We start from the raw sequence: 11097 nt of genomic DNA on the forward strand, positions 1-11097 counted from the left end.
GGTAGGCCTAAACATTGTGGAGTTTTTAGTGGAGTAGAAATATGAAGTAGCATTAAATACTAAGCATAAATACTAAGAACAACAACAAGAACGAAACATCAGTAAATGTACATACAGTATAGTCATCATTTATAAATTATACACAAATAATAATACATAAAAATCACTTACAGGATTCAAATTCAGAAAATAAATGAATATAATATTTGATATTTATGATTAGCACTGGCGTTGATTTAAAAAAAAATAAACTATGAAACAAGAAAATATGAATGTAGAATATTTCTAAAGCTTGATTTTGGAAAGCACTTAGTTGTATGAGTGTGTTAAAGTGAAAACAGAGTCAAATTTCTGGCATAAGCACATTTGTTTAATAGTTTTTTTATGATTCTGACAGGACATGGCATGAATGACAAGCGCGTCACCCGGGCCATTTCTCTGTGCAAGAGAATTGTAAGCTGTTTTTGGTACAGCTGGAAGAAAAGGAGACATCTTGCTGAAGTCCAGATTCAGCTGGGTCTGCCAAGTCACCAACTCATAACCGAGTCTGCCACACGCTGGGGATCAAGGCAGCAGATGATAGAGAGAGTCCTGGAGCAGGAAGGAGCACTGGCCAAAGTCCTGTCTAATGACAAAAAGACCAGGCACCTTGTCCCTACCTGGCAGGACTTAGAGGTCCTAGAAGCAGTCCAAAAGGTCCTGAAACCTCTCCAGGACTTTACCGATGCTTTGTCAGGTGAGGAGTACGTCACTCTATCATATGTAAAACCTGTGCTGCACCTTTTTAACGACAGTCTCCTGGCATGTGAAGAGGGTGATGGCGAGCTTTGCAAATCGATCAAGACCGGCATTGTTGAGTACCTCAACCGCAAGTATTCTGACCCAGCCACTACTGACCTATTGGAGATGGCTTCATTTGTGGATCCACGCTTCAGGGCCACCTATATCGTAAGTGAAAAAGTTGATGCATTGAAGCACAGAGCTGTCTTGGAGGTGGAGACGCTACTGGCTGATCAGAGCAGCTGTCAACCGCCTTACCTACGTGTGCCAACTGTGCCTGAGCCTGCAGATGGAGAAGCAGCAGTGGCACCAAAAGCTAAGACACTGGCAAGCTTCTTCAAGCAGCGCACAGCCACCACCACTGCGCCACCAACCAAGAGGGAGGCTATTGAAAATGAACTGTCAAGTTACTTGCAGTCAGCAAGTGTGGAGAGTGACACTGATCCCCTCAAGTGGTGGAAGGATCATGAAGTTGTCTTTCCAGCTCTAAGCCACCTGGCAAAAAAACTATCTCTTGGTACCAGCTACCAGTTCACCCTCCGAAAGGGTTTTCAGCAGCAGTGGCAATATCGTGACCTGCCACAGAGCATCTCTGAAGCCGGATGCCGTTGACAGGCTGGTGTTTCTCGCACAAAATCTTTAAACGAAGGAGGACACGCTTGTCTTCTAATGTCTACCTCAAGACAGCATTACTGTTTATCAAAGTAAAAAAAAGAGGGGGAAAATGTTTATTGAGTTGATAGTCTGTTAGTTGTGCAACTGGTTGAGGCTGTTCAGATAAGAAATGGAGTTAACAAAAATCAAATGGTAATCTCAGGCTGATGTTTAAAAAACATTTTCTCAAACTGAGCACTTTATTTTGTTCTTTATTTATATATAATTGCTGCCCTTACTAGGGTTTGTCATATTTTATTATTTTGTAATGTTCGTTATTTGCATCTGTGGAATTGTTAGAAAGGAGAAGAAATCTGTAATTTGATTTTAATAAGCCATTTAAAAGTTGTCAAACAAAAAAAAAGTTGACTTTTCTCATAAATATATATAATATTTATTTCAGAAAAAGATAGGCCTATTTTATTTTATAGGCTATTTTTGTTTAAGATATTTGTATTTATTTAAATGTGCACCTTATGGAGCTTTGATTTAAAAAAAGGTCGTCCTGTTGTTCTACAGTGTTTATGTTTACATGTTGTTGTTATTTGAACAGCTGAACATTTAATCTGAACCAGGTGAAGAGCCCTGTTTATTATTTATTCATTTGATTTTTCAACTGTTCACTGAAATAGCCGCTTTCAATAAAACTACTTGAGACATGTCATATCTGGCTTTGACTTTGACTGAACATTTGCTCTCACTTTGCGGAAAAAATATCAGGATATATATCTTATATCGATATTCAGCCTAAATATATCAGGATATGACTTTTGGTCCATATCGCCCAGCCCTGCCTACCAGACATCTTCTTGAGAGAAGATAAGGTCAGGGACTCCTGTCTTACTCTCCGTCATGTTGAAATAGGTTTCTGTCACTGTCTTACTTTCTTCTCTCCACACCACTGTGATCTATATAGTGGTGTTGGCTGGTCTCCACACCACTGTGATCTATATAGTGGTGTTGGCTGGTCTCCACACCACTGTGATCTATATAGTGGTGTTGGCTGGTCTCCACACCACTGTGATCTATATAGTGGTGTTGGCTGGTCTCCACACCACTGTGATCTATATAGTGGTGTTGGCTGGTCTCCACACCACTGTGATCTATATAGTTGTGTTGGCTGGTCTCCACACCACTGTGATCTATATAGTGGTGTTGGCTGGTCTCCACACCACTGTGATCTATATAGTGGTGTTGGCTGGTCTCCATACCACTGTGATCTATATAGTGGTGTTGGCTGGTCTCCACACCACTGTGATCTATATAGTGGTGTTGGCTGGTCTCCACACCACTGTGATCTATATAGTTGTGTTGGCTGGTCTCCACACCACTGTGATCTATATAGTGGTGTTGGCTGGTCTCCACACCACTGTGATCTATATAGTGGTGTTGGCTGGTCTCCATACCACTGTGATCTATATAGTGGTGTTGGCTGGTCTCCACACCACTGTGATCTATATAGTGGTGTTGGCTGGTCTCCACACCACTGTGATCTATATAGTTGTGTTGGCTGGTCTCCACACCACTGTGATCTATATAGTGGTGTTGGCTGGTCTCCACACCGCTGTGATCTATATAGTTGTGTTGGCTGGTCTCCACACCACTGTGATCTATATAGTGGTGTTGGCTGGTCTCCACACCACTGTGATCTATATAGTTGTGTTGGCTGGTCTCCACACCACTGTGATCTATATAGTTTATTATCATAGTTTCTCACAGATCCTGGCTTCCACTGTTAGAATGGCTGGGCGAGAGGTGGTCGGCCTTTTTTCATATCCTGAGAGAGAGAGAGGATATATTACATAAAGTTATCACAGATGCAAACAATTTAAAACAGTATAGTAAATATGATTTATATTTTCTAGTCTGAGAGGTTCTGAATAGAACCTGTTTCCAAACAGTATGAATAATAACAATGACTGGGCTGATGGGCACTTCAGTGAGTTGGAGCCTTTGATTGCCCTGCCTCTGGGAGCCTGTCGACTTGTTACATGATTACTGAGTGAAAGAGAGCCTATGAAAGTTTTCATGGAGGGTGGGTGCCCCCTGGTGGCTGAACCTGAGATCAATGAGAGAACTTGTCAGAAAAAACGACTTCTCTGTCATTGTACAAAGTAGAGAGTGGGGGAAAAAATGTGTAAAAATGTATACAGAGGCTCTGGAATTTGTCATAAAAAAAATTAAAATTAAAATTGTGAAAAAGGATTAAAATAAAGTTCCAACAGTACATGAGATGATCAGACTGAACCAACTGCTATCTTAAAATGTTTATTCAGTTAGGAAACAGAGGATGTATTACATAAAGTTATCACAGAATTAAAGTTATCACACAATTAAATAATAAATCCTCACTCACACAGACAAACATGGCTTCATTATTGTTCACAGTTTATTATCATAGTTTCTCACAGATCCTGGCTTCCACTGTTAGAATGGCTGAGCGAGAGGAGGTGGGGCTTTTTTCATAGCCTGAGAGAGAGAGAGAGACATTCAGTTTTACTAGAGGGGTTGGGTGCGCCCCCTGTTGGCTGAACCCGGGTGGGAGGTTCCCCCTTAGCAAGCAATGGACCCCAGCACACCACTGAAGCCATTAAGAACTATATTCAAAAAAACACACCTGGTAACCTGTTCAGGGTAACCAGGCACACGGCTCAACATAGTTCAATGACAGAGACTGTGGACTTTGAATAATTTTGGGTAAAAAAAAAAACAATTGTGAAAATTAATAAAATAAAGTTGCAGCTGTCTTTGATATGCTCAAAATTAACTAACTGCTATCTTGAAATGTAGAGAAAGTGTTTTAAAATAGGCATCCAATCATTTGAAAATTAGTCGAAAGGCTAAGTGATTCTCTTCCTGAGAAGAAGCTGACAGCCTTCAAACAGAGCAAAAAAAGTGGTCCCAAACAATATGTCAAAATGAATAAAAAAATTATACAGCTGTCTTTAATAAGATCAAACTGAACTAACTGCTATCTTGAAATGTTGAAAAAGGGTTTTTAAATAGGCATCCTGTGGTTCGGGCTATGTATTTAGGTAGAGGGGTGTTTGGTTTATGTGGTTCGGGCTATGTATTTAGGTAGAGGGGTGTTTGGTTTATGTGGTCCGGGGTTTGTTAGTCTATGTTCTATGTTAGTGTATTTCTATGTTCTGTCTTGTCTATTGTAGTTCTATGTTTAGTTAATTGGGGTTGGACCTTCAATTGGAGGCAGCTGGTTATCGTTGCCTCTGATTGAAGGTCCTATAATTAGGAGGTTGTTTGTCATGGGGGTTTTGTGGCAGATTGTTGCTGTGTATAGCTTTGTTCCTTACCGGCCTGTTCTTTGTCCTTTAATAAAAGAAGATGAGTGTACATTTTCCCACTGCGTCTTGGTCTAAACCCTACGACACCTGTGACATTTACATTAGGGTGTATTGTTAGATACTACTGCACTGTTGGAACCAGGAACACAAGCATTTCACTACACCCACAATAACATCTACTAAATATGTGTATGTGACCAATAACATTTTTATTTGATTGTATTTTTGAAAGTGTTACATAATTCTCAATCCGCTTTGCGTCGTGCCTAAAAACAGCACTTAGCCGTGGTACTGTATATTAGCCATATACTGTCACCACTTCCACCGAAGTCATTTCCTCTCCTTGTTCGGCGGTCGGCGTCACCGGTCTTCTAGCCATCGTCGATCCACTTTTTCATTTTGTCTTGTTTTCTTACACATCTGGTTTCCATTTCCATCATGAATTGTTGTGTATTTAACCCTCTGTTCCCCCCATGTCCTTGTGTGGAATTGTTTGTTTGTAAGTGCTTGTACTCTGTTACTGGTGCGCATCGGGTTTTGTACCCATGTAGGTTCGTTTTGTATTAAACTGCTCCGGCTATTACCTATCTCTGCTCTCCTGCGTCTGACTTCACTGCCACCAGGTCCGCAATCCTTACATATACCACACCTCCTCAGGCCTTATTGCTTATTAGAACACATAAGTGTATTATAAGGCATTATAAAGGTCATTAAAATAATTAGAATATGTACTTCATAGAAACTGTTACCCTTTATATTCTAATAACTCACATTTTAAGATTCATTATTTCATTTATTCCATGTTAAGTGCTGAAACCAAGGAACAAGACTATTTGTCTCCCTCTTGCTGTTGCATGCAGTTCCTCTCTCTCTTCCTCCCTCCCTCTAACCCCACCCCTCTGGCAGAACCAGGAAGTCCCTCCCCCTCCCACAAACTCTCTTCTGAGGAAACGAAACTGATCTGAGTCTCTGTGTCGTCTGTCTGTGTGAGAGTGAACAACCGTCCAAATGGCTCAACAGGGAGTTCTGCTGGACCAGGACCAGTTCTGTTGTTCTGTCTGTCTGGATCTACTGAAGGAACCAGTCACCATCCCCTGTGGGCACAGTTACTGTAGGAGCTGTATTGAGGGCTGCTGGGATCAGGATGTTCTGAAAGGGGTCTATAGCTGTCCTCAGTGCAGACAGACCTTCAGTCCGAGGCCGACGCTGAGTAAAAATAACATGTTGGCTGAGCTGGTGGAGAAACTGAAGAAGACAGGACTCCAGGCTGCTCCCCCTCCTGCTCTGTGCTATGCTGGACCTAGAGATGTGGCGTGTGATGTCTGCACTGGGACCAGAAAGCAGAAAGCCCTCATGTCCTGTCTGGTGTGTCTGGCCTCTTACTGTGAGACTCACCTCCAATCTCACTACGAATTTCCTGCTTTGAAGAAGCACAAGCTGGTCAAAGCCACCGCACAACTACAGGAGAAGATCTGCTCTCATCATGACAAACTGCTGGAGGTTTACTGTCGTACCGATCAGCAGTGTATCTGTCTGATGTGTACAATGGATGAACATAAAGGCCATGATACAGTGTCAGCTGCAGCAGAGAGGACTGAGAAACAGGTAAGACCAGAACAACTTGTTGGTGACTGTCTGATAAACAAAGAATTAAAGATACAGTAGGAACTAAGGCTGTTTGAATATGAGATCATTGAAATGAAATGAATCCTCAGCAGAACAAATATGAACACAAACCTTGAGTATATAGATATGTCAACCCAGATTCTCCAGATGTATCACCATTTTATAATGTCAAACACTATTATCATTCTGAATGCCCTTTTATGAGTCCAAAGTTCAGTCTCAACCTGTTGATACATGTAGTCCTACCATAAAAACTATAATCATTCACATAGCAACAAATAAATAGCATTTAGTAAATGGACCATCCATTTGTTTAGATCTTCCTCTCTATGGACCCTATGTCACATTACTATACTATTGATCTACTGGACTAATAAAGCTTGATAGCTCATTGAAGAGTGATTCTCCACAGAGGCAGCTGGGGATGAGTCAGCAGAAGGTCCAGCAGAGATTCCAGGAGAGAGAGAAGGAGCTGAAGGAGCTCCAACAGGCTGTGGAGTCTTTCAAGGTGAGTATTGTTGACCAGAGGAGACACACCATTTCACCTGTCTCCTCCAGTCAGAGAGAGAGAGAGAGGTAGAGGGGCCCCTATCCAATCCCACTGACCCCACTGTTGGGAACAGGTTGTCACTGCTGAGGCAGTGAAGAAAGTAGAGGAGGATGGGTCAAGGCTGAGGGATCCTGAGAGGATCCCTGTGAGTAGTAGATCTGTGACAGCACAGAGGGATGGGCCAACCAGTGATATATGCTTCAGTAAGGTTGGCTTCATAGTGTTCATAGCAAATGGTTATCAACTGTACCGCAGAAATGGAATGTAAATCACAGAAAAAAAAATGTTTTGGTGGCAGCTGCAGAGAAGTATTTGGTCATACTAGATTTGACTTCAGAAGAGTTCCAGGGTGTGTTGAGTGGTGGTGTCCCGTCCTCCCAGGTCGTTGGCCTGGTGCAGGAGCAGATAGGGTCAAAGTAGTGGAATGGGGTAGTGGGTTTTAATGAGTGTAGGGTTAGTTGACCTGGTGCAGGAGCAGATAGGGTCAAAGTAGTGGAATGGGGTAGTGGGTTTTAATGAGTGTAGGGTTAGTTGACCTGGTGCAGGAGCAGATAGGGTCAAAGTAGTGGAATGGGGTAGTGGGTTTTAATGAGTGTAGGGTTAGTTGGCCTGGTGCAGGAGCAGATAGGGTCAAAGTAGTGGAATGGGGTAGTGGGTTTTAATGAGTGTAGGGTTAGTTGACCTGGTGCAGGAGCAGATAGGGTCAAAGTAGTGGAATGGGGTAGTGGGTTTTAATGAGTGTAGGGTTAGTTGGCCTGGTGCAGGAGCAGATAGGGTCAAAGTAGTGGAATGGGGTAGTGGGTTTTAATGAGTGGAGGGTTAGTTGGCCTGGTGCAGGAGCAGATAGGGTCAAAGTAGTGGAATGGGGTAGTGGGTTTTAATGAGTGTAGGGTTAGTTGGCCTGGTGCAGGAGCAGATAGGGTCAAAGTAGTGGAATGGGGTAGTGGGTTTTAATGAGTGGAGGGTTAGTTGGCCTGGTGCAGGAGCAGATAGGGTCAAAGTAGTGGAATGGGGTAGTGGGTTTTAATGAGTGGAGGGTTAGTTGGCCTGGTGCAGGAGCAGATAGGGTCAAAGTAGTGGAATGGGGTAGTGGGTTTTAATGAGTGTAGGGTTAGTTGGCCTGGTGCAGGAGCAGATAGGGTCAAAGTAGTGGAATGGGGTAGTGGGTTTTAATGAGTGTAGGGTTAGTTGGCCTGGTGCAGGAGCAGATAGGGTCAAAGTAGTGGAATGGGGTAGTGGGTTTTTAATGAGTGTAGGGTTAGTTGGCCTGGTGCAGGAGCAGATAGGGTCAAAGTAGTGGAATGGGGTAGTGGGGTTTTAATGAGTGTAGGGTTAGTTGGCCTGGTGCAGGAGCAGATAGGGTCAAAGTAGTGGAATGGGGTAGTGGGTTTTAATGAGTGTAGGGTTAGTTGGCCTGGTGCAGGAGCAGATAGGGTCAAAGTAGTGGAATGGGGTAGTGGGTTTTAATGAGTGTAGGGTTAGTTAGAAGGGTGTTTTTTAGTATTATCATAATTTCCCCTTTTCCCATTTTGTATCCCATAATATCATGGATTTATATTATAGTCCAGTTGAGGCAGGTGAGATGCCTTTGGATATACGACGTAATATATTGTCATTAGCTTATTGGGTTGAAAGGCTGTGAGGTTGAGCATCCCACTGCTACTGTTCTAGATGACTGTTGGGAATATACTAGTAGACAAGGCAGTGGTTTTGGTTGGACAGTTGGAAAGCTTGCTGATGAGAGTAGTTTCAGGGAGTTGGAGGTTGGCCCTTTCTGTGGTGATAGGGGATGTTCCTCCATGGTTACTCCCAGATCCTGTTGTTGATCTAACCTTGGTAGACAAAAGGAAAGATTGGGTCAGAAGTCAGTGATAAAGGGAAACTGGTTGACAATTACATTGGTAGAAGTTGTTATGCTTTTTTTTACCTCTTTTCACAGATGGATCCAAGGGCCCAGATAGTGGGCCCACAGGAGCAGGTGTTTACCTTCCTGAATGTGATGTGCAGATATGTAGAAGACTAACAGATGAACTGTCAGTGTACTCAGTTGAACTGTTGGTGATAATAGTTGTCCTCCAGTGGGTGGAGGACGTACAGCCTGTTAGAATTATAGTATCCTCAGATTCTCTGTCTGTATTGAATAGTTTATCATCTGGTAAATCTATTAGGAGTGACCTACTATTGGAGGTATTAATGTTATTACGGAGAATTGAGAGAATGGGTCTAGTAGTGAGATTCTGCTGGGTCCCAGCACATTCAGGTGTGGAATGGAATGAAATTGTAGACTAGTTAGCTAAAATAACTTTAAAACAAGATATAATGTATATTAATGTTCCACTGGGTAGAGGTGAGGACAAATGTGAGATCAGAGACATTTTGATAGATGTGTGGCAGAAGAGATGGGACTCTGAGCACAAGGGACGGCATTTATATGCCCTCCAAAGAAAGGTCGGTGGACCAAGGTTCAAAGGTCAGATTAGGAAGGAAGAGGTGGTGTTTCCTCGATTGTGTTTAGGACATTTAGATTTGGGGGATGGGGGAGGGTCTATTAGAAGTTTGTAGGGATCTTTTTTATTTTCTCAGAAGTACTGAGTTAGGTAGGAGGATTTAGAAATGGTGTAAACCGTGATTGAACACACTCCAGCACAGTAGGAGGCGCCACGCTCCTTTAACGTTGGTTTGAGGACCGCCATTATACCATAGAAGAAGAAGAAGTTGGTAACGTGAGGTTTTGTCGTTCGTGAAGAGTGCAGCTATTCTTTTGCCTATTTTCCAAATGTATTTTGTCATGGTGGGAGGGTTTGTTTATCGGTTTCCGCTGTTTATCGGTTAGAGTTGAGGAGGGAGTAGGGTAGTTTGATGTCCTCAACCGAGTGGAGAAGAAACGCTGTCTCTTCAGGTGCGTTGTGGAGAATGGTGTGGAGGAATTATTGATCCTGGTCGGTGAACAGGTGGGAGAGGAACATATACACTCTGTATCCAGAATGAACAAGGCGGTGGTTGTGGTAATGTAAAAGGTGAGTCTTGTTACCCGGCTAGTTACCAGTATGATTTATGTGAGGGGTTGTGTTGGTGCTGATTTCGACAAGAGTAGTGGTGTCTAATCTGCCTCCGTTTATTACCACCGAACAGATCCGTAAAGAGTTGGTTCGTTTTGCTAAATGTGGAAGTGTTTTTCTGAACGAAATTCAAGGTTAAACAGGGGAGGGGTGGTACACAGGGTTTGTTAGCACAGAGGAGCCCAGTGATATAATATTATATATATATAATATTACTATATGTCCCAGCTGTTTGCTGTGGTTTTGAAGTAATTCTCTTCCAGCCCGCGTTAACCTTGTAGGTTTACCTCAGGTAACTTATTATTAACTATCCTTGTAGGTTTACCTCAGGTAACTGATTATTAACTAGGTTACAGCTACTAATAATGGTAACTGGTAATATGATAATCGTTGAAATCTGTTGGTTCGTAGACATCAAATAGAGAGAATGCTGCGCAGGTTCACTGAGTTGTAAACCTAATGGATTGGTGGAGATCATTGATTTGTAGCTCTGACTCAGTTGCTACCTCAGATTATGAGCCTATCAAGTGTGGTGAATGAGGTATGTAGTTCCCCACAGAAGACCACAGGGAGGAGCAAGAGAGATATAAACCCATACAGTTTATCTCTTTAAATACCCTGAACCTAACAATCAATCTCATGTATTTATGAAGACCTTTTTACATCAGCAGATGTCACAAAGTGCTGTACAGAAACTCTAACCCTACGTATAACCTGTTTTATCCTGAACCCTAATTCTAGGGTAGGGTAGCCTAGAACCCCTTTAGAAACTATTATAGTAATAATATTATGTTAGTAAATACCATTATAGTACTAAATAGGTTCTATTGTTATTTTTTAAATAAAACCTATGTATAGTACTTAGCATTTAACTGTTTTTTTTTGTTATTTTATTATATTTATTATTTAGAGGAGTCTGTCTAAATAATGAAAAGTTAAGTTATTGCCAGACTTTTTAATGAAACCTTTATTTAACCAGGTAGACTAGTTGAGAACAAGTCCTTTATTTAACCAGGTAGGCCAGTTGATAACAAGTCCTTTATTTAACCAGGTGGGCCAGTTGAGAACAAGTCCTTTATTTAACCAGGTAAGCTAGTTGAGAACAAGTCCTTTATTTAACCAGGTA

General features: G+C 42.1%; 1 protein-coding gene across 1 annotated transcript in view; it reads left to right on the top strand.

Moving 5' to 3' along the window:
* Positions 1-5674: 5674 nt before the first annotated feature.
* Positions 5675-11097, top strand: part of LOC123741814 (tripartite motif-containing protein 16) — a 12105-nt gene continuing 6682 nt past the window's right edge. Inside the window, exons 1-2 of the mRNA XM_082971126.1 lie at positions 5675-6341; positions 6775-6870. Coding sequence (XP_082827252.1) covers positions 5745-6341; positions 6775-6870 — 693 coding nt within the window. The 5' untranslated portion in view covers positions 5675-5744. The remainder of the gene's footprint in view (positions 6342-6774; positions 6871-11097) is intronic.

The sequence above is a fragment of the Salmo salar genome, unplaced genomic scaffold, assembly GCF_965601325.2.
Source record: "Salmo salar unplaced genomic scaffold, fSalSal1 ptg000177l, whole genome shotgun sequence".
Classification (NCBI taxonomy): Eukaryota; Metazoa; Chordata; class Actinopteri; order Salmoniformes; family Salmonidae; genus Salmo; species Salmo salar.